The sequence below is a fragment of the Balaenoptera acutorostrata genome, chromosome 9 (assembly GCF_949987535.1).
Source record: "Balaenoptera acutorostrata chromosome 9, mBalAcu1.1, whole genome shotgun sequence".
Lineage (NCBI taxonomy): Eukaryota > Metazoa > Chordata > Mammalia > Artiodactyla > Balaenopteridae > Balaenoptera > Balaenoptera acutorostrata.
Genome location: NC_080072.1, coordinates 99,030,960 through 99,052,242, shown reverse-complemented (window position 1 = coordinate 99,052,242; position 21,283 = coordinate 99,030,960). Strand labels below are relative to the sequence as shown.

Genomic DNA, 21,283 nt, shown 5'->3' with positions numbered 1-21,283 from the left:
TGTTCTCTTACAAGATGTTTCCCTACCGTGAACAACTAGGGAACAGTAACTGGTAGCTGGAGGCACTCACTGATTTGGTTTGTCGAATGCCTTCAGTTAAGAAGGGAACGTACGACTCCAGCCCCTAAGGGGCGCTGTCTTCGCCCAACGACCAGCGTGACCCGCATTCTTACACGAAAACGTTTGTGGATGGCCTCGGCTCTCCGGACTGGAAGACGCAGGCGGAGTCCCCGCCCCACTCTGGGCGCATGCGCATGCGCCCGCCGGGCCCCGCCCCATGCCACTCCAGCTCCCACCTCCGTTCAGGTAGGGGGCGGTGTGCGGGGGAGGGGCGTCGCCTGGGGGCGGGGCTGGAGCGGGAGTCTCAAGCGTTGCTGCTCCTTTCTCGGAGGCCCAACTTCAAATCCAACCAGGAGCAGTTTCTGCGGCTGCCGGTTCAGGGGTGGAGGCAGTTGCTGGGTCCGTGAGCAGCACGCTCCCTCTCCTTTTTGTCGCACGAGTCCTGGGGTCTCCGCACCTCTCCAGCCCCTGCTCTCGGGCCCCCGTCTATTCCCAGCCGGAGTCGGGTGTCCTGGGTAGCTTGAGGACACGGGGCTGGGCAGGTGCCGAGAGCTCGCCGCCTCGCTCCCTCCTCCCCCTTCTTGCCGCTTGGCCCCACCCCGCCTGGCCGAGCCACTCGGCGCCGGAAGCGAGGGGCCTCCGGGGCCTACGTGGGGCAGCCTGCTCCGCTTGCGCCCACGCCTTCTGCTCCAATTGCTTTCCCAACCAAGCGGCAAAGCCGGGGTCGTGCTGCCGGGGCCCTGGGAAGCGGGGCGCATGGGCACTGCGCCTGGAGTCCATCGCTGCGCCTTCCCGCCCACGGGGCGTCCGGTCACCGTCCCTGAAGCCCCAGTCTGCCAGACCGGAGCCCATACTTACGTCAAGGGTAAAGGCGACCAGAGGCATCTCAGTGGCACAACCAGGACCCCTGCCCCTAGTGGGGCTTTCGGTGTGCAACCGTGGGTCCTGAGCAGGGAACTTCCTTCCCCCGCCCCTTGCTTACCGTTCTGCAACTGTCAGTAAACAGTTACACCCTATCGTGTGCTAAGCATCAGGAGTTACAGGGCTTGAGGTCAGTTCTGGAAGACTTGAAAGTGAGGTTGTTGGGGATAGGTGTCTGATTGAGTGTGTGTGTGTGTGCGTGTGCGTGTGTGTGTGTGTAGAAACTAACCCAGCACCTAGTGCAGTGCCTCTCAACCAGTAAGCCCTCAATAAACCTTCGCCGAATGAATGAGAAGGTAGGTGGATGAGGGAGCCGGGCTAGAGAGGGCAGCTCTACTCATCCCACCCCTGCCTCCCCTGAGCGCAAGCCGACAAAAATAATTAGGTTAAGCCTTTAATCACAGCTGGTTTCACGGGCAGGCGGACAGGGAAGAGCTGGGAAAGGCAGCAATCCTGGGGACACAGTGTGCTGGCCTGTTTCACGGACACTGCCTCCCTCTCGGACGCCTCCAGGCCCCCACAGCTTGGGCGTCAGTAATCTCCTGTTTTCTTGTCTCCCTCAGGACACCGGGTTCCCTAGGAGCCACCCCAGGCTTAATGATTGTCCAGAAGGTGCCTATGAAGGGAGCCTGGGAGGCTGGGTGGAGGAGGGAGCAGAAAAAGCCCAACTCAGCAGATCTGAGCACTTGAGAGCCTCAATCAGGAGCCGTGGTCAGAGGCTCTGTGTCCCGGCCAGTAGGGCCTGCTCTTTCCCACCATGGCGGCCCGAGGCTACGGCTATTACCGGACTGTGATCTTCTCGGCCATGTTTGGAGGCTACAGCCTGTACTACTTCAACCGCAAGACCTTCTCTTTTGTCATGCCGTCGCTGGTGGAGGAGGTCCCTCTGGACAAGGATGACTTGGGTGAGCCCTGGCAGGGCAGGGGGGGTGGGCCCAGGAACACAGGACCAGCAGAACAAGTTGGGTGTTTGTGCAGTGTGGTGGGTACAGGCATGTAGTGTGTGTGGAGTGTCTGCACAGCAGACGCCGGGGGACAGTGCATGTGCCGGATGAGGAGGCTCTGAGATCCATGTCTGTGGGCACAGGTAAAGGACTGTGGGTATGGTCTAAGCATGTCTGAGGGCTGCTTATCTGGTGTGTGTGTGTGTGTGTGTGTGTGTGTGTGCACGCCCGCCTGTGACTAACATGTGTCCCCAGAGGCACTGTGTGTTAGGGGGATTCTGAACATGGTTTCTGCACCTGTGTGGATGCAGGCTAAGACCACAGGGTGAGTGCTGGCCACTGACATTGTGAGCACTGGGAACTGGGGAGTTGGTGCAATGACTCCATGTGGCCTAGCAGGCTACCCTTAAGGAGGAATAAGGTCCCTGACTCCAATTCTAAGCCTTTTGCCCCATGTTCTGAGATGGGGCAACAGAACTGCCAGAGACACTGGGTTGGCATCCACGGTGAGGGAGAAATCAGGCATATGAGAATCCCATGGAGGAGGGCTGTCTTGCTCCCTGACAGCTGCTGCTGGAACTCTCCAAGAGGCTGAAAAGTCATGGGTCAGCCTGGGGCTAGTGCTGATGGAGAGGCCGGAGGAGTAGCCTGGCCCCATGAATGAATGTCAGGATTCCAACACAGGCCCCTCCTATTCCTCTTGCAAGGAACCAGTCTCACCCTGCCAGGCACCTCTACACACCTGACCCCATGCCTTCCTCCACCCTCCTGTGCCTCTGCCCTGGCCCCTAACCCCCCAGGTGTCCTGCTCCCTGCTCCCCTCCCCTGCAGGGCTCATCACCAGCAGCCAGTCGGCAGCCTACGCCATCAGCAAGTTTGTGAGCGGGGTGCTGTCTGACCAGATGAGTGCTCGCTGGCTCTTCTCTTCTGGGCTTCTCCTGGTTGGCCTGGTCAACGTAGTCTTTTCCTGGAGCTCCGCAGTACCTGTCTTTGCTGCTCTCTGGTTCCTCAATGGCCTGGCACAGGGGCTGGGCTGGCCCCCATGTGGCAAGGTCCTGCGGAAGGTGAGTGTCTGCTTCCAAGGAGCTAGTTCAGCTTGGCAGAGAGGACACCTAAAGAGCATGTGGGCACGCTGGCACCTCCACCCCCAACCAGAGCAGGTTCCTCAGGAGTTCCAGCCCAGCTTCTGTTGCTTGTCAAGGCTGAACGTGGTGGGATCAGGTGGCAGATGAGGGAATTGGCCCTGCCAAGTAGAAGAGCCCTCTCCCTCATCCCTGTAATGTGAGCTTCTGGGTCTGCGCCACCTGACCCTCACCTTCAATATGGACTGTAGGCTGGGCATCTACTCTGTCCCCCTCTGCCCCACAGTGGTTTGAGCCATCTCAATTTGGCACTTGGTGGGCCGTCCTATCAACCAGCATGAACCTGGCTGGAGGGCTGGGCCCCATCCTGGCAACCATCCTCGCCCAGAGCTATAGCTGGCGCAGCACGCTGGCCCTGTCGGGGGCACTGTGTGTGGTTGTCTCCTTCCTCTGTCTCCTGCTCATCCACAATGAACCTGCTGATGTTGGACTCCGCAACCTGGACCCCACACCCTCCAAGGGCAAGAAGGGTGAGTACGCACTAAAGCCGACCCCTAGGGAACCTTCATTCATCATTCACCTGGCAGACTTTCATTGAGGACTGGCTGTATGCCTGGCCCTGTACTAGCTAATGGATGTCGGGATGGTGATGGAGAGTGGGTGGGGAGTAAATAAAACTCCATCCTGAGAGGCAGTTAAGTACCAGACAAGTGGCAGAGTCAACGAATGCTATGACTCATGTTATAGCCTAGTCCTTCCTTACAAGAGAGCCAGAGTTCCCTGTGTGGACAGCATCCTAAGCTTAAGTGGCTTGGGTGCCTTCCTCCATCCCCACTGGTCCTCAGGTTCTCTTTCATTCGTTGAGACTTGCAGTGGAGAGGAGAAGGCAGAACAGTGGGTGAGGGGGACCTTCCTGCTGATCCTTGGCTATGTGGACGGACTCTGCCCCTATGGCTAGTGAATGAGTGGTGGGGGCAGGGCAGCCTGAGCAGAGTCCTGAGGCCTGGCGTCCTCCCACCCCCAGGCTCCCTGAAGGACGAGAGTACCTTACAGCAGCTGCTGCTGACCCCCTACCTGTGGGTGCTCTCCACTGGCTACCTTGTGGTGTTTGGAGTAAAGACGTGCTGTACTGACTGGGGCCAGTTCTTCCTTATCCAGGAGAGAGGACAGTCAGCCCTCGTGGGTGAGATGAGTGTTGGGATGGGGCAGGCCTAGGGAGCAGGAGCCAATGCAGGGGATGGGAAATTCAGACCCGCTTCCCTTTATCCTCTTTCTTCTTTCCCTGAGGCCGGGCAGTACTCAGGCAGCTGTGGCCAGTCACCCTTGGGGACCTTGTACCTCTCTGGGTTTCAGTCAGTCTGGGACAACCCCAAGGTGTAATACCCTTCCACCCTTCCTTTCCCTCTTCCCACCACAACTCCCCACTGCAGGTAGCTCCTACATGAGTGCCCTGGAGGTTGGGGGCCTTGTAGGCAGCATCGCAGCTGGCTACCTGTCAGACCGGGCCATGGCCAAGGTGAGTGGGCAGAAGGGACGGGAAGGAAGAGGGTCCCTTTAAATCTTCCCAGCATGACTGGGACAGGCACCAGAGAGGTAGGAGCCCTGGGGCACAGGCAGCTTGGCATATGCTGGTTTAGGTTGGGTGAGGTGGGAATGATTCCAGGCTACTCTTCTTTGCTAGGGATGTGGAGATGAGACTCTTGGGGGAAAGGGTTTTAACTGATGTCAAGGAGAGCCAGAATTTCTCTCCGCCTAGCTTCTCCACAGCCCCAGGGAAACTGGGGTTGGGGAGGGACTGGATGCAGCCTGCCACCACGTGTCCCCAAGCCTGCCCCAAGTGGAGGAAGGGATGTTGTGGAGTTTGGCCTCAGAACATAATAAGCAGGTCCCAGGGCCTCCCAGAGCTGCCTTGGGCCAAGAACTGCAATGGGATTGCCAAAGACCTGTCAGCAGAGGTCTGCTGTGTCAGCGTCCAGGGGTGAGGGTTCTCTGCTGCTCCTGGGGCCTGATGTTGCTGGACTGTGTCCACAGGCACGGCTGTCCATGTACGGGAACCCCCGCCATGGCTTGCTGCTGTTCATGATGGCTGGCATGACAGTGTCCATGTACCTCTTCCGGGTAACTGTGACCAGTGACTCCCCCAAGGTAAATAAACAGGGACTGGCCCACGTCAGGGACAAGGATGAGAAAGCAAGGGCCACTGACTCTGTCTCCCTCTCCCTGGTCTTTCTCTGCTTCTGACTGCCCTTTTCAGTTGTTTGTACCTCCATTCCCCTCCTCTGTACTCTGATGCCCCTCCTTGACTCTGGGCCTGGTTTCTTCTCCTCTCTATGCTCCTCTAGGATGTTGCTTTCTGGACTCCGGCTCTTCACCCTCTCGCTGAGCTCACAGGCTTTACAGAGCATGAGGTGCCCTATCTTTATCTCTGGTTTTCCGCTTGGTGTGTCTCACCTTTGTCCTACCGCCTCTGCCTTGCCCTTAGCCAATCCAGCTTGCACAAGTCCTGAGAAGAGACAGCATCTCACTTGGAGGGATGGCTCCTGAACCTCCCTCCCCTACCTGCACAGGCCGCTGGGTTGGCTGAATGTGGCCCCCACTCCTCTAGCTCTGCAGTCAGCTGTGCTGGGAAGTGGTGTGTGTGGGAGTCACTTACTGTCTGCTTTTACTACAATTAGTTGTTCCTGGGGCCAAGCATTCCTCTCTCCTCTGGCACGGGTAGGTAGGTAAAAGAGGCTTTCTCAGACTTTAAATGCTACCCTGCACTGCCCTTGCAGCTCTGGATCCTGGTGTTGGGAGCTGTGTTTGGTTTCTCCTCTTATGGTCCCATTGCCTTGTTCGGAGTTATAGCCAATGAGAGTGCCCCTCCCAACTTGTGTGGCACCTCCCATGCCATTGTGGGACTCATGGCCAATGGTAAGTGATACCCCCACTGATGCCTTGCACACCAGCCAGCTAGGGGCTGGAACAAGCCCCACTGGCTCTATCCTCACAATGACTCAGGCTCTTCCCCTCCTCCCTGACAGTGGGCGGCTTTCTGGCTGGGTTGCCCTTCAGCACCATTGCGAAGCATTACAGCTGGAGCACAGCCTTCTGGGTGGCTGAAGTGATCTGTGCGGCCAGCACAGGTGCCTTCTTCCTTCTACGAAACATCCGCACCAAGATGGGCCAAGTGCCCAAGAAGGCTGAGTGAAGACAGTGCAGGCTCTGGGGCATCCTGTCCCACTTGTGGCCTCTCCCCTCCATGGGGGTGGGGGAAGGGAGGGAGGGGACTATCTGACTAGCACCTTTGACTTTCCCTTTCTGCTCCCTTTCCCTCATCCAAGTGGCACTGGAAGTTATCAGTGGCTAACGAGGTCCCAGCTTCCCATCTGATCTCTATTTAAAAGACAACCTTTGTTCTTGGACTCCATTAGCTCCTATTTCCTGGCTTCAAAGAGGAAACCCCTGCACTCAGGGAGTCTCCTATATCCTTCTCCCTCTCTTGGGCCCTGCCCTGTCCCCATCCCACCCCATCCTCACCTGAGGTGAGGCTGCTCCTGCAGCAGCAGGGCAGCAATGGCCTAGGACCTCTGCCCTGAGGCCTCTCAGCTGGGGGCAACTGCTCCTGCCAATACCTTGGACTCCAGGGGAAGAGGGTCACTCTCACCAATACCCAGGGTACAGTAGGGGGGTATGGGTGGGAGAGTAGAAAGATTTGTTATAGAAAATTAAAACTAGATTTGATACTAAACCCTGTCAGTGAGTCATTCTTTCAAAAACGGTAGTACAGGGACTTCCCCTGGTGGCGCAGTGGTTAAGACTCCACGCTCCCAATGCAGGGGACCCGGGTTCGATCCCTGGCCAGGAAACTGGATCCCACATGCATGCTGCAACTAAGAGTTTGCATGCCACAACTAAGGAGCCCGCCTGCCGCAACTAAGACCCAGCGCAACCAAATAGAGAAATAAATAAATAAAATAAATATTAAAAAAAAAAATAAAGAGTACTTCTCAAAAAAAAAGGGGAGGTAATACAAGCCAGAGATAGCTTTTTTTGGGAAATACTCCCTTAATACATGCTTTTTCCACCCCAGAAGAGAGAGACTTCATTCCCCTGGAAGGGAAAGCTGAAGTGTAGATGGACTCCTTTAAACTCATGTCTCTACTGCCTTCAACTTCATACTGCATAATTCAATGAACATTTTGAAGATGAGACTACTGGGTGCCAGGCAGGTTAAGTAATTTGATGGAGGGAGATAACAGTGTAGTCAGAAAGCCTGGGTTCAAACTCAGTCTGCTGGTAACTAGATTTGAGACTTTGTGGCAGAGAGTTTGTACATTGCTTGCTGAATCTCATCTGTAATAGAAACAGAATGTACCCCCTGAGGTAAGGGAGAGGATTAAGTGAGATAAAGCAGTAAAACGTGGCTATAAGCACTTGATAAATATTCCATCATCATTTTCATTATCGTCATCACCACCATACCCACCACCTAGGAAGTCAGTAGCAATTCTGGAACTAGGACCAAGGCTCCTGATTCAAAGTCCCATGTTCATTCATTCACTTAATGAACATATATTTGTTTCGTTTTCTACTAGAACATAGTATCTCATTTTCCCAGAATTCCCTTATCATTCCTGTCTCCCCTCCTGAGGCTTTTTCCCCAAACCATCAATTAGGATAGCAAACACTGAGATCAAAGGAATGTTTATTATAACATTTATTGGCCTACCTCCTCCATAAATAATCTGTACAGAGTTGGGAAGTAGGACCATGATAGATACAGGAGGAAAGAGAGCATGGTATTAAGGCTCAGGCATCGGTACATGTCATCAGGCTCAGCAACCTCCCATTTTCAAGTGCACTAACAAATGCCGCTGGGATCTCCATCGGAGTGGAAACAGCAGGACCCCTGTTGCAGGATCTCTCAAGAATATGCGGGGAGTGGGGGGGGTCCACTGCAGGTTCAGCCTAAGACCCAGGTCCAAAAGTTCCAGCCTTCTCTGCCACCTCCAGGGCTAACTTCAGGTTCTGGTCAAACAGCTCACACCTAGGCCAGACCCAGGAAGCACAAATAAGGACAAAGTGTGAGGCCTGGCTCTCTCCCCACCTTGGGTGCAGAGGCACAGCCAGTGGAAACTCTGCTTGAAGAAGGACATAAACCCCAAGGAAAGTCTTTAGTTTCTCCAAAAAATAAATAAGTAAAAGGCTAGTTACTTTTGTTTTATTTAAAAATAACTCTACTACACTTCAAAATGACATTGGGGAAAAGCACACAGGGAGGGGGAACAAGGAGGCTTTGACCAGAAGCTGGGAAGTGGGACCACATACCTGATGGGCATTTCCAGGGAGTAAAATGGATTCTTCAGGGCAAAGTCTGAGTAAATCTCATAAATCTTTCGGAGAAGAGAATCTATCCCAGCCTGCCTAGGATCCGCCAGCACCACAAACTTTATCCCTGGAGAGGGACCAGGAATGATTACCAAAGGGTAGAGAATGCAGCAAATAATGCTGTCCTTTGTTTGTACAGCACTTTCATATGCCCACTTAAATTTTATCCTTATTGCTACCTAAAGCACGAAAAGCAAGATTTTGAATCTACAGGTGAGAGCAGAGAAGTGAAATGACTTTGTTGTATCACCCAGCTGACTGAGTGACCAGGCTTTGGGTTCTAGCTCTGTCGCTTACTTCTGGCCTGGGGGCCCCTCAGCAGAAAGTGCCAGGCAAGGAACAAACTCAGGCAGTTTTCAATGATCTGCCTTCAGGGAGTGATGCAATGACAGTTACGATCCAAAGGCCATTTCCATTTCGCATTCAAATTTCATTTTGGAACAACACACCTTCCAAAACGTGTGCAACATGAGATAACATTAAGGTGAGTTTATCTGTGGACAGGATAACCAAGGCTGAGCACGCTCAGTGGCATGGACAAAACTGGCGTCAGATTAAATATTGGCTATAGAGTCACAAAACAAGTAACTGTCTGTGCAGTTGTCCCAGAAAAGGCTAACCAACACTCCCTTGCTTACCAAACCCAACTTGGGTCAATCCCTTCTCCCAACCTGCCCCATCGCATCCCCTTGGCCTATCTAGAGGTGCGTACCTGTCAATGTCTGGAAGCAGTGCAGTTTGAATGTGTCTGTCTCCAGCATCTCAATGCCTGAGCTGCCCTGTTCAGGAGACAGCTGGGAGCCGATTGCGAACAGCCTATTTGCAAAGGAGGCAAAGCTGGGAATGCACCTCATTGCTATAAGGGAGAAGTGCTTCTCGAACTTTTCCACTGAAATGACCCTTATCTTCTGAAGAGTTCAAATTACAGCTTGAGAGAGTCAGAAGCAGCAGTGTGAACTGCCTGGCAGCAGTATCAAAATTTCTTAAAAATTCATTTTAATTCTGCATGTATTTTACATTCATACTTTCCTACAAAACATTGTACGTTGAAAACTTTGGGTGAAATTAACACTCTGGGACTATGTACCACGTTTACTCACCCCATAACTATGCATATCCAGCACATCTCATACCATAATTGACAGCAAGAAAAGATCTTAAAGATCATTTAGCTCAATTGCCTTACTTTAAAGATGAAGAAACTTAAGACTCAGAAAAGAGGTGACTTAGGCAAACAAAATCACACCACTGCCAGCATTACCTACAGCCTAGTCATACTGGATCAATTCTTTTCATGACACAAGAACTGACGATTTAGAAGGAGGAAGGTAAGCACCGCCGCTCAGGAAGTCTCTGAGCGCAGAACCACACTAATACAGCCAGTCTGTGAGCCAAGTGCAGACCGACAAAAATCTAGGAAGGCTTGTGAGACTTACGAGTGGAACATGGAGGCCAGCATGAGCTTCTCATTGGAGGTGAGGCGAGGCCGGCCGAATCGAATGGACACCGGGTAGTTAGCAGGGTTGCCCAGGTACTCCAGCACCTCTTTCCCATCGGCCGTGTACTTGCCGCTCACGTCCACACCATTGATGGCCAGCACTGCGTGGCCCACTGCAGAGCCGAGGCTAAGCGTCAACGAAGCCTCAGCTTGGGGATCCCGCCAAGGGGACAATGGACCCGGCCCCAACTCCTCACCCCCTCCATCCCCCGCCCAAAGACACCTGCCCACAACGGCGGCACTGGGCCCCGCCCCCCGGGCCCGAGCCTAACCCACCCCGGATGCCGTCGCGCTGGCCGAAGGCAACCAGCACACGCTCGTCATGCAGTTTGAGCAGCAGATCAAGCGGGTAACTGAAAGTCTTCTCAGCCTCGGCCCGTGGCGCGTAGCTGTCCAACTGGTAAATGAGGCCTCCAGCTTTGTTCACCACAAACACACTGAAAATCGCCATTGCTGCCGCCGCGACTGCGGGACTGCCTCCCCCTCCCGGCTCCGCCCCGGAACCGCAGCACAGGACCTGCCCCTGGCGCCCCGGCCGCGCTTCCCCTCTCGACCCCGGAGCGCGGCCCGCTGCGGCGCTTGCGCACTTGGAGCACGCCTGGCTGTCAGTAATGCCGGGAAGTTAGTTGTCGGGGTCTAGAAAATTGTTTTCCGTCCCTTTTCCCCGGTTTTTAGTGTCAGGAAACAGCAACGTGTGACTGCCTCACAACTAGCTGCAAAGCACAAAAGGTAGGGGCAGCCTCGAGTGCCTCCGGCTGCGGGATGAGGTCACACTGCCCACAGCCACTTCCGGGCCTGAGTCAGGCCTGAGCCTCCGGACTTCCACCGCGCGGTCCCGCCCCTTGCCCCGGAAGCACTCGCTGCAGGCGGAGGTTTCTGGGTTTCTTCGCTAAACGTACTTCCTTTTTGTCCGACATCTTAGCGAAGCGAGGTGGTAGCAGTTCCTCTCTCGGCTTCGTTATGGTGAGCTCTGTTCGGGGTCAGCCGGCGTGGTTTTGGGAGCCGGCGATGTCGGCGCGCATTTGGGGCGGCATCGGAGGAGGGCTCCCAGAACTGCCGGGCCGCGTGTCGAGGCGGGCGGTCTATTGCTTCCCCCATGTGCTCCGGCAGTGGGGTCTGGGCGGGGGTGGGGGGGTGGGGCGCAGGCGTAGGGGGAGCGTGGGGCTGCCTTGAGACCTGGCCGCATTCCCGCTTTTCTTCTGTAGCCGCCCAAGGATGACAAGAAGAAGAAAGATGCCGGAAAGTCGGCCAAGAAAGACAAAGACCCAGTGAACAAATCTGGGGGCAAGGCCAAAAAGAAGGTAGGAGTGAGTCGCTTGAACGTTGAGGGAGGCTGCGGGCGCCCGTCCCTTATCGATATATTGACTGACACCTAGCAGATGGCTTGTAAGGTTGTGGGGTCTAGAGTCAGGTTATTACAGCTTATGCTCTTATCACCATTCTGTTTTTTCCTCATTTGGAAAATGGGGTGATATATGCTGTTCGGAAATTTAATAGATGTGTACAGAGCATTTATTTTGACACGTAGCACATAGTGTTATTTTAATTGGTTCCTTGGGGCTCAGTCAGTATCCGAAAGTCTCAATAATAGGTTTTCCACACCCCCAACCAGATGTGTCTTTGATGCCGTTAACGACAACCAGGGTCTCTTTTTACTTTGAATTCTGGCTTTCTAATTATTTAAATCTTAATTTGCGGAGTGTCTGCAAATTCTGAATTTCATGGATCTCTGTAGGCCAAGGAATAGAGCCACTCTCTCAGTATAGCCGTAAAACCAAGTAACAATTCTTTGAGGCAGGTTGTTCAAGGAGGGAAGAACTGGAGCACTGATTTTTTTTTTTTTTTTTTTGGTGAGCAGAAGTGGTCCAAAGGCAAAGTTCGGGACAAGCTCAATAACCTAGTCTTGTTTGACAAAGCAACATATGACAAACTCTGTAAAGAAGTTCCCAACTATAAGCTTATAACTCCAGCTGTCGTCTCTGAGAGACTGAAGATTCGTGGCTCCTTGGCCAGGGCAGCCCTGCAGGAGCTGCTTAGTAAAGGTGAGAGGGGTGTGTTGTACTGATCTGTATGCTTTTGCACCTTAAATTGGCCTGACCGTGTTAGCCATCTTAAATGCAATAGGTGGTTGTTAGTAATGTAATTCTAACGTGTTAACCTAGGTTATTGGTTAGTGCCCAATAATGGAAACAGTGATTTTCAAGTTATAGTGTAGTGCTGTGAAGGTGGCCATCCTAAGAGCAGGTGGTGAGTCCCTTGTTTTAAAAGGATAAGTCAAATTAGATTATAACCAAGAAATGTAGGCATGTCTCCTGAACTCATGCTTAAATTCAGCATTTCTGTTTTGGGATGGGATGTAAAACAAATATTTCTAGTGTCTGATTAAGTATTTCATAGTACTACTGTGTGAAAAATTTATAATTTCTTTCTAGGACTTATTAAACTGGTTTCAAAGCACAGAGCTCAAGTAATTTACACCAGAAATACCAAGGGTGGAGATGCTCCAGCTGCTGGTGAAGATGCATGAACAGGTGAGCAAGAACCCAGGGGTTCATGGTGTAGGAAGTATGCATTCCTTCACAAGGCTCTATAGTTCTGATTCTTGAATATTTTTTTTTTTTTACAGGTCCCACCAGCTGTATATTTTGAAAAATAAAACTTTATTAAATCAAATAAGTGGGCATGTCTGTTTCCTAAGAAAGGCAGTTACAAAGGATAATAGTAGGTATTGGTTTGTTGGTTTGGCTTTGAGCATTACAGTGGTTGAAAATGTATTAGGAAACCATTAACTTTTCTTTCTATGTGGCTGCTGTTTGTTTCTTGCTGCGGCTTCAGTTTTGAATTGATGCCTGAAAAGAAATGAAGGGTTAGCAGGACGAAGGGTGAGATCTCCAAGGGGGAGTGGGTTGGGGTCCTGACACTGGGCCCATACCTAGATTGCCAGCGGCGTCCATTATTCCAGACCCGGCCAAAAGAGGGCAGCCAGCCTGCACTGGTACTGGAGTTATGATCAAAGTTGGCCCCAACTCTGTCTGGTGGGAGTTTCTTCAATTTCTGTTTTTCCTCTACAATAAGCAGTTTTATTTCAGTAGGAAGACTTAAAGAACCCATCACCATTTCTGAATTAGTTAACTTACTTTCTTTGAGAAACTCTTCATAGGAGGGTCCTATTTGTTGGTTCCCAGAGCTACAGTCCTCATCTTGGACCATCCAGGGAGGTGTGGCACCTGGAAAAGGAAGACCCTTTAAGCAGAAATCAAAGCACTTAGAAAAAGTTTTTAACCTTCAGGCTATTGTGGAACATACCTAGCTATAAGTTCCTACCTAACTGAAAACTATAAATGTTCGTAAGCAAAACCCAGGAATTCTGGACCATGGGAAGTTGAGGGGCCTAGGCTAATTTAAAACGTGCTGATACTTAATAAGCTGTATTGAGGCATGACTGACATAAAACAAACTACACACATTTAAAGCGTACAATTTGAAATGTTTGGGGTGAAATCATCACCATGTATCCTTGTGCCCCTTTAAAATATTTTCTAGCACACCTTCCTTATACCCCTTTTCCCAGGCAACCACTGATGTGCTTTCTGTTGCTATAGGTTAGTTTGCATTTTCTGTAATTTTGTATAAATGGAATATATTATGTACCCTTGTGTGCCTTTTAGCATAGTTACTTTGAGGTTTTTGTGTTAGACGTGTGTTTTCAATCATTCCTTCTTTGTTATTGAGTATTTTTTGAAGTGTTCATTTGCTGAGGCACATTGAGGTTTTTTTCAACTTTTTAAGAAACTGCCAAACTGTTTTCCAAAGTAGTTATGCCATTTTGCATTCCCACCAGCAGTGTATGAGAGTTCCTGCATATATAAATGGTCAGTCTTTAGCCTTTTTAAATTTTTTGGCCACACCACGTGTCATGTGGTATTGTTCCCCGACCAGGGATTGAACCCGTGCCCCCTGCATTGAGAGTGCGGAGCCTTAACCACTGGACCGCCAGGGAAGTCCCTAGTTTTAGCCATTTTGATGAGCATCTTTTTATACGCCTTTATTGAGTGTTGAGAGGTTTTCATATGTTGAGAATACACATCCTTTATTAGATGCTGCTTTACTTTGGAAAAACGTAAGTTTATTATGCTAAAGTTTGTAATCTTCCATTTTTCAAGCAAAGTATTTTTTCTCTTAGTTGAAATACAAGGAGACGAGTGGCTGTAGCATGGCTAATGCCATGGTGGGCACTGTGTAGGGTATAAAAATTTCTCTGGCCTTCAATTGCAACGAGTTTTATTTTTAAAATTTATTTTATTGAAGTATAGTTGATTTACAATGTTGTGTTAATTTCTGCTGTACAGCAAAGTGACTCAGTTATATATGTACTCTTTTTCACATTCTTTCCCATAATAGTTTACCACAGGATATTAAATATAGTTCCCTGTGCTATACAGGAGGACCTTGTTGTTTATACTCTTTTTATTTTCACTCTTAAGTGTATTATTTCAAAAAAAATTTTAACACAACACTCATATAGTGGTTGAACAAAAACCCTTACAAGAATTACCATGTCTGACATTTTCTAACTTTTAAAACACCTTAGATCTGAAAGTTAAAAAAAAAAAAAATCCAGTAAGCAGGTGAATGTACATCTGTTACTTTCCTGAGTTACTCAGATGCATTTGACATACGTGTCTTCGATACCCTTCTACCAATGAAAGGCCTAGAACTCAAGTGTGTCTCAAAGATCCCAAGTTCACTGACAGTGCTGTATCTTAATCAACTTTATTTTCTTAAAAAAAAAGCTTCTTACAGTTTGAGAAACATTGCCGTGGGTCTCACCTGAGTGGATGTTACCAATTCCTGGTGTATCCTGTAGTTGGAAATGGGGGGAAAAATCATAAGAAAGCCAAGAGATGATAGGATACTCGTAGCCTAGAGGAAGAAATTTTACAGGAGGTGGATGGAACCACTGCCATGTTGCTAGTTCCGCACTGGGTTGATGTTAAATCTTGCAGAGCACAGTAAATCACTGAAAGACAGTCTTGCCCTCACCAGACTCAAGGTCTTAGTAGCAGAAATGTCCAAAAATAAGTGCCAACTAGATGGTAGGTAAACGAAACCCTTTTCTTAGCATACATACTACTGGGAAAGAGAATTAAGTATGAATTATACAAATTACATTCACAGCTTTTTACATGGGGCTACATACATTTATAACCGTTTTCCATGAAAAAGTGACATTCGAGCTAAGAGCTGAAGGAAGGTGAGGGTTAAGTAGATGATGAGGGAAGGAAAGCATATCATTTAAGACAATGGCAATTACATGTTCAAAAGCAAGGAGGAGCACAGTGCAGCTGGAGGACAGAATGTAAGAAAGCAGGTGATGCAATTATTTTCTGTTGTGTTTGGGACAAGATGGCAGTAGTAGGAATTGTTCGAAGGTGGAATAGAGACCAGCTTGTATTCAGGAGATAAAATAGATAAGACATACTCATTGAGGTAATGTGAAAAATGAAAGAAAGGAGGGGATAAGAATCTGCAACTACAGTTAATGGAAACACAGGAGTGGTAGGGGTTAGCTTCAGGTACCTGCGGGGTATCTATAAATGTCCCGTATTGAGCTGGAACTATGAATTCTGCACAGCATGAGATTTAGGAGTTGGTACTCCTATGTGGCAGTTGGGGCAGTGTGTGGATAAGATCACCATGGAGGGTGAGGAAAAAGTCTGGGAACGTGATACTATGGGACAGGGCAGCAAGAGGGAAAAGCCTGCTAAGACAGGAATGGCCAGAATACACAGAAAAGCCAGGAGAGACGGGTGTCCTGGGAACTGAGGGGGCATAGGCCCTTTCCCAACTTTCGTATCCATTGTACCTGATGGCCAATGAATGTCAGAGGTTGTCCTGTCTCCATCCAGTCAAGCTCTGGGGCTGGTGGCAGGTCCACATATGAGGGCTGCTGTGAGGTGGAGGCTACTTGGCTGAAAAAGACAAACAGGAGCCAGGCTGGCAGACAAGGTCCTTGAGCCATGAGGATAGCAAAGATGAGATTTGTTCCCTTTTCCCAGCCAGAGTTACAGAATGTTCTAAGAGATGTCAGAACTCCCAATAAGAGGTTTCCTAACAATCTTACCTGTTTGTCCCGTTCCAGCTTCCAGGTGCCGAAGAGCCCTCTTCTGGGTCTGGCACTGTCTGAGGCTGAGTTTGATTCAGGAAAAATAAATGTGTCTAGGATGCTTAAGAATTTGCCTAGGCCATGCTCCCACCCTCCAGAAGTAAACAAATTGAGATACTGAGGGTGCTGCCCATATCTTGCAAACTTCCCTCCCTCCCTCCCTCCCAGCCTGGCCCACATCATCTCCACTGACAAAGGCCTGCCCCCTGGTGGGCAGGTAAGGGAATTAAGCCGAGCTGATGAAGCATGGAGTCCATGAATTCTAAGAAGAGCTGGTAGGTGAAATGTTGGACCTGGGAGAAGCAGGAATCAGTGGATTTGGATACTGCGCTGGCTCCTCCGAGGGAAACCAACCTCTAAGACAGACCGAACCACCTCCTGCCGGCTGTGCTCCACCTCACGGATCTGAGCTGCCATCTGTGGGAGGGAGGCTGCTTAGATAGGTACAAAATGGTGGGGGGGCTGGGTCCTTCAGAGGCCTTTCCTTTAACTCACCTCTTTAATCACTTCATCCTCTTTTTCCTCATAGGAATCCAGACTTTTCACCATGGACTTCTTGAATCTAAAAAGAAAAAGGGCAAGTCCCTGCCAGTTGTGAAAAGATCCTCAGTAGATCATTCTTCTCTGAATTTTGAGTAGTGTCAAACTCCCAGAAACAAAACAGTACAATGAACACCCAAGTACCTCTCCCCCAGATTCACTGTTAACATTTTGCCATACTGGCTCCAGTTCGCTTATAAACACATTTCTTTTCTGCCAAGAACATGAGACTTAATTCTAAATTTTTCAGCATGCATCTCCTGGGAACAGGAACAGCCTATGAAACCATTACCATACTTAAGAAAATCAATTTCCTTTTCTTGATGTCCAAATTGTCCCATATTTGGGACAACAATATATTTGCAGTTGTTTTTATCCTACAATACAAAGGTATCCGAATAACATCAATGCTGCTATCAACAATAAGACTACTAAGCAAAGCTCAGGATTTCTTTGCAGTTCATTAGTCCTCAGAAAACCTTCGAAGGGTGTACAGTCAGATTTTTGTGTTCAAATGTTACTTGAATTCTTATTCTTTCGTCATTGTTATCAATTGATATATAATTAATATAACTTTGCCTAATTTTATTATTATCTTTTGAAAATATAACTAAAGGACATTTATTTGTTTTTCACTAAGACTTTGTCTTGAGGACGTAACTAAACCGCGTCACCACCCCCCACCCCGATTTGAAGAAGGGTCAGTACCGTGAATGTTAAAGCAGATATGAACAGTTTGAAGGACTGGAACCAACAGTAACTGACAAAAACCAGCTTCCATCTAAATCATCATAAAAATGTTTTAAGTTAAAAAAAAAAGGGAGGGGGAGAAGGGGGCAAAAGGGGTTTCAGATTGAACAAGATCCTCACATTTCATCTAATACATTCAACGCTGGCTAGTGTATACCAAAATGGAAACTGGATTACTATAATACAAAACTTCTACTACAGCACTCTGTACACACCTGTGTTCCAAGCCCACCCCCATCCCCCTAATGCTTCCAAACTCAACTGTTTCCTGGCCTGTTGACGAAGGAGCATATAGATCTCTTTAATCCAGTCTTTGTTATAAGGCTGGTATGTCTGGGTATCAGCTCGGTAAACAAGGCAGCTGAGGTCTTCCAGGTCATCAATAAAATTAAATAACTGACTGATATACGTGATAGAAGGGCTGTTGGGATTCACTCTCTTTAGATGTTCTTCATACATTTTACAAACACCTTCCATGCATTCATTCACAGATTAATAGCATAAGTTCTGCCTTCTGGCCTCTTGGTAGGCTGTACCAGCAAAATGGTGTGAGACATAGTGCCAAACTCTTGCTGCAGCCGCTGCCGACTACTATGCCGACTCCGCCACCGCACACGAGCTTATAGCCTTTTTGCCTAATTTTAATATGTAAAACATTTATGTAGGGGAACGGCTCTATCAAGGTGCCCTGGCAGCCTTGCACGTATCCTTACAGGCAAAGCATTGAACTGCAGCTTAGAGTTTTGGCTGAAGGTCTGTGTGATCCTCCTGGAACACAAGAGGACGGGAGGCCTGAAAGGAACTGCTAGGAGGCCATCTCCCACTCGTCTTCCCTATCTCATGGGAGACCATTATGAAAGAGTTTCTCATCAACTCCCAGTTCTGATGGGGTATGGGACTTTGTGCTCTCAGATTAGAGCTGTACATATAAAGCACGTAGCTGCAGTCTAGACTTGGCTCCCCAGCAAAAGTACCGCACAGCTCACACTGCAGTCATCCAGCCCTATTTGTATCAGTATGGTCCTTTTTGGTGTGTTGGACAACCTGGGAAGCTGGCACTTTGGGCTTACTCTTTTCACTGCCTATGTAACAAACTGCTTGAATCTAAAAGCTCACTGGGACTTTCCTGGTGGTCCAGTGGTTAGGAATCTCCCTTCCAATGCAGGGAACTTGGGTTTGATCCCTGGTCGGGGAACTAAGATCCCACATGCTACAGGGCAACTAAGCCCACACGCTCTGGAGCCTGCGCGCACCAGAACTAGAGAGAAGCCTGTATGCTGCAATGAAGACCCTGCATGCCAGAACTAAGACCCGATGCAGCCAAATAACTAAAAAGACTAATCTTTAAAAATAATGATTAGGGCTTCCCTGGTGGCGCAGTGGTTAAGAATCCGCCTGCCGGGCTTCCCTGGTGGCGCAGTGGTTGAGAATCTGCCTGCCAATGCAGGGGACACGGGTTCGAGCCCTGGTCTGGGAAGATCCCACATGCCGCGGAGCGACTAGGCCCGTGAGCCACAATTACTGAGCCTGCGCGTCTGGAGCCTGTGCTCCACAACAAGAGAGGCCACGATAGTGAGAGGCCCGTGCACCGCGATGAAGAGTGGCCCCCACTTGCCGCAACAAGAGAAAGCCCTCGCACAGAAACGAAGACCCAATGCAGCCATAAATAAATAAATTAATTAATTAATTAAAAAAAAAAAAAAAAAAAAAAGAATCCGCCTGCCAATGCAGGGGACATGGGTTCGAGCCCTGGTCCGGGAAGATCCCACATGCCGCGGAGCAACTAAGCCTGTGTGCCACAACTACTGAGCCTACGCTCTAGAGCCTGCGAGCCACAGCTACTGAAGCCTGCACACCTAGAGCCTGTGCTCCGCAACAAGAGAAGCCACCGTAATGAGAAGCCTGCGCCCCGCAATGAAGAGTAGCCCCCACTCGCCGCAACTAGAGAAAGCCTGCGCGCGGCAACAAAGACCAGACACAGCCAAAAATAAAATTATTTATTAAAAAAAAAAAAAGTTAAAAAAATAATAAAAGTGGTTCATTGTATCTTTACTGGTCAAATCAGTCAGGCTTGGCCTGGCCTTGTCTTGTGTGAGCTTGAAATTCATAAAGCTCAAAAGTCAAACTATATTTAAATAAAAAGTTCAAAGAGTCCATCCTCATAATTCTCAATTATAACCTTTGCTGCTCAACTATCCTTTATTCACCCACCAAAAACCATACGGAGCTGAGCCAGTGTGTGAGGAGTGAGTGGCCTCAGTTTCTTACCTCCTCCCAGTCTGAACCACAGATTTTAAGGCAAGGTGGTGGGATTTAGGCATTTCTTATTTCCTCATTATTCTCTACACTGGGTAGAAAGAAATAACAAACACCATGTGTTTTCTTAACTTTGGCTTTGGGATCCCCTTGGGTTCCACACTCCACAATCTCAGTATGGTCCCAATAGAAGTGATGATGTGAGGCTGCCTGAGTCCTCTCCCTGAGGCAGGCAGGGCTCACTCCCTCTCTGTGCTGTCCAGCTTCCTGCACTCCAGTTCCTTGGGGTCCTCCGAGGCCAGTTAAAATAGAGTCTAAAACTATGAAAAGTGAGCACTGGGTGAGCACCAGTTTCTTGCACACTATAAAAAGCATCTTCTCCTAAAGAACCTTAGTAGTTTCTGTGTCATACATTTAAGTAGTTGATTATGGTCAGCTTTAATTATACACTATTCTCTATTTGCTAAATACATTGTAAATCCCCCCCCCACCCCACAACTAGACTATAAACCTTTCAAGGACTCTCATATTTCTTTTGTGTCCAATATGGTGCCTAGGATAATGAGTGCTACAAAGACAATGGTTACTAATGAAGTCCTTACTAAACTTCCCAAGTAGTAGAGGAAGCTCCAGTACCTGACACAGGCCCAGAGAATCCACACTCTGCTACTTCATCATGTGAAGTAGTGACTTACCGTGCATAATCCTGGGGGGAGATCAAAAACTTCTCTTTCATCTGGAACTCAGCCTTGTTCTCCCACCAGAATCTGTTGGTTGCTTTCTTGTGCTCTGGACTGAGAATGGAAAGGACAAGTAATCTCAATGATAGATTACAGAATATTACACAGATATCTAGGCATTAGATAAATAATGCAAACTGACATCTGGGTTTCTGTCTCTGGGCAAGGCTGAGAGAAGAATACTGATAGTAGTCTCTTCAAGATCTCCAGTCTCCCCCTTCCAATAAAAATGTGAGAATCTGAGAGGAAGTGATGGGAGGGAACCTTGATTGAGCAAGCTGCCCAACTGACTTTCCCAGCTAGACCACCAACACCACTGGGACCATGGCAGCCGTAAGCCCGCTACCCTCAAGGCTGACAATGCCTACAAGATGACTCAATCAAATCACAAAAGCGTTCTTCCTCTCACCCACCCTAAACTCTCCCTCCCACAAATGTACACGACTGTTGTATGCGGCTCCCGGCCCGGCGCTCACCTGGCCAGATGCTCCAGCAGCCCCCCATGCAGCACGGTCAGGTTTCCGTGGCTCAGGTGTTTCCTCACCTCACAGCCGCAGCACAGGCACCAACAGCACCGCTCGTGCTCGGGCACGAAACGCTCCACCTGAGCGGCGCGGACGGCCTTGCGGGCGGCCTCCACCTGCCGCGGAGAGGGTAGCAAGGGGAAGAGGCTAAGCAGGACCCCGGCGGGACCCCCAGATCCCACCCCCTCGGGCCCTCACAGCCCCGCCCGCATTCCCGCCCCATCCTGTCCAGGGTTTCCTCCAGCCTCCCGTCCGCACCTGAGGCAGAAGCCGCTCCAAAGCCACCTTCAGCTGCCGTTGGTGCTTGCGACTGTAGACGTGTCCGCGGCCGCAGAAGAAGGTCTGGCGGCAAACTGTGCAGCGCTCCGCCGGCGCCATCTACCCAGGACTGGGGATCCGCGACGCGCAGCCGCTCCTTCGCCGTCCGGTGAC

General features: G+C 49.7%; 5 protein-coding genes across 11 annotated transcripts; 2 read left to right on the top strand and 3 right to left on the bottom strand.

The window, feature by feature from the left end:
* The first annotated feature begins 245 nt into the window (after nucleotides 1–245).
* Nucleotides 246–6,737, top strand: SLC37A4 (solute carrier family 37 member 4). 6 transcript variants are annotated; one of them, XM_057552199.1, is made up of 10 exons: nucleotides 246–306; nucleotides 1,545–1,886; nucleotides 2,757–2,989; nucleotides 3,294–3,537; nucleotides 4,032–4,190; nucleotides 4,438–4,523; nucleotides 5,039–5,152; nucleotides 5,350–5,415; nucleotides 5,782–5,920; nucleotides 6,031–6,737. In XM_057552199.1, the coding sequence occupies exons 2-10, from the start codon at nucleotides 1,739–1,741 to the stop codon at nucleotides 6,195–6,197; spliced, it is 1,356 nt and encodes a 451-aa protein (XP_057408182.1). In that variant the 5' UTR covers nucleotides 246–306; nucleotides 1,545–1,738; the 3' UTR covers nucleotides 6,198–6,737. The 6 variants fall into 6 exon arrangements, with proteins under 6 accessions (XP_057408182.1, XP_007196701.2, XP_057408184.1 ...); XM_007196639.2 differs by lacking the exon at nucleotides 246–306 and adding an exon at nucleotides 350–459; XM_007196640.3 differs by lacking the exon at nucleotides 246–306 and adding an exon at nucleotides 661–925.
* A 940-nt stretch (nucleotides 6,738–7,677) lies between these two features.
* On the bottom strand, nucleotides 7,678–10,576 carry TRAPPC4 (trafficking protein particle complex subunit 4). Its single transcript, XM_007196636.2, has 5 exons — nucleotides 10,152–10,576; nucleotides 9,814–9,988; nucleotides 9,090–9,193; nucleotides 8,318–8,444; nucleotides 7,678–8,036 (listed from the first exon to the last, which is right to left on the bottom strand). The coding sequence occupies exons 1-5, from the start codon at nucleotides 10,324–10,326 to the stop codon at nucleotides 7,958–7,960; spliced, it is 660 nt and encodes a 219-aa protein (XP_007196698.1). The 5' UTR covers nucleotides 10,327–10,576; the 3' UTR covers nucleotides 7,678–7,957.
* Nucleotides 10,577–10,682: 106 nt separating this feature from the next.
* On the top strand, nucleotides 10,683–12,551 carry RPS25 (ribosomal protein S25). Its single transcript, XM_007196637.3, has 5 exons — nucleotides 10,683–10,838; nucleotides 11,081–11,176; nucleotides 11,734–11,917; nucleotides 12,308–12,406; nucleotides 12,502–12,551. Exons 1-4 carry the CDS (start codon nucleotides 10,836–10,838, stop codon nucleotides 12,400–12,402), a joined length of 378 nt encoding a protein of 125 aa, XP_007196699.1. The 5' UTR covers nucleotides 10,683–10,835; the 3' UTR covers nucleotides 12,403–12,406; nucleotides 12,502–12,551.
* On the bottom strand, nucleotides 12,517–21,272 carry CENATAC (centrosomal AT-AC splicing factor). 2 transcript variants are annotated; one of them, XM_007196638.2, is made up of 11 exons: nucleotides 21,110–21,272; nucleotides 20,804–20,967; nucleotides 20,283–20,381; nucleotides 16,537–16,603; nucleotides 16,396–16,458; nucleotides 16,000–16,064; nucleotides 15,742–15,847; nucleotides 14,706–14,736; nucleotides 13,013–13,102; nucleotides 12,808–12,940; nucleotides 12,517–12,724 (listed from the first exon to the last, which is right to left on the bottom strand). In XM_007196638.2, exons 1-11 carry the CDS (start codon nucleotides 21,227–21,229, stop codon nucleotides 12,661–12,663), a joined length of 1,002 nt encoding a protein of 333 aa, XP_007196700.1. In that variant the 5' UTR covers nucleotides 21,230–21,272; the 3' UTR covers nucleotides 12,517–12,660. The 2 variants fall into 2 exon arrangements, with proteins under 2 accessions (XP_007196700.1, XP_057409105.1); XM_057553122.1 differs by lacking the exon at nucleotides 16,396–16,458.
* LOC130708856 (enhancer of rudimentary homolog) lies at nucleotides 16,623–18,561 on the bottom strand. Its single transcript, XM_057553124.1, is given in 2 exon segments — nucleotides 16,623–17,831; nucleotides 17,834–18,561. Coding segments are annotated over 2 exon segments (360 nt in total). The 5' UTR covers nucleotides 17,889–18,561; the 3' UTR covers nucleotides 16,623–17,526.
* Nucleotides 21,273–21,283: the final 11 nt, after the last annotated feature.

Bases quoted from the DNA above. Each gene is read 5' to 3' on its own strand.
- SLC37A4 (XM_057552199.1), top strand. From the start codon at position 1,739: ATGGCGGCCCGAGGCTACGGCTATTACCGGACTGTGATCTTCTCGGCC. The intron at 2,990-3,293 runs GTGAGTGTCTGC...TCTGCCCCACAG, and splicing joins GTGGCAAGGTCCTGCGGAAG to TGGTTTGAGCCATCTCAATT. The intron at 5,921-6,030 runs GTAAGTGATACC...CCTCCCTGACAG, and splicing joins TGTGGGACTCATGGCCAATG to TGGGCGGCTTTCTGGCTGGG.
- TRAPPC4 (XM_007196636.2), bottom strand. From the start codon at position 10,326: ATGGCGATTTTCAGTGTGTTTGTGGTGAACAAAGCTGGAGGCCTCATT. The intron at 9,194-9,813 runs GTAAGTCTCACA...CTTTGCAAATAG, and splicing joins CTGGCCTCCATGTTCCACTC to GCTGTTCGCAATCGGCTCCC. The intron at 8,445-9,089 runs GTACGCACCTCT...GTCCCTCTCCAG, and splicing joins CTGCTTCCAGACATTGACAG to GGATAAAGTTTGTGGTGCTG.
- RPS25 (XM_007196637.3), top strand. The intron at 11,177-11,733 runs GTAGGAGTGAGT...TTTGGTGAGCAG, and splicing joins GGGGCAAGGCCAAAAAGAAG to AAGTGGTCCAAAGGCAAAGT. The intron at 11,918-12,307 runs GTGAGAGGGGTG...ATTTCTTTCTAG, and splicing joins GCAGGAGCTGCTTAGTAAAG to GACTTATTAAACTGGTTTCA.
- CENATAC (XM_007196638.2), bottom strand. From the start codon at position 21,229: ATGGCGCCGGCGGAGCGCTGCACAGTTTGCCGCCAGACCTTCTTCTGC. The intron at 20,968-21,109 runs GTGCGGACGGGA...TCTCCGCGGCAG, and splicing joins TGGAGCGGCTTCTGCCTCAG to GTGGAGGCCGCCCGCAAGGC. The intron at 12,725-12,807 runs GTATGGGCCCAG...ATTTCTTTTCAG, and splicing joins GGACGCCGCTGGCAATCTAG to GCATCAATTCAAAACTGAAG.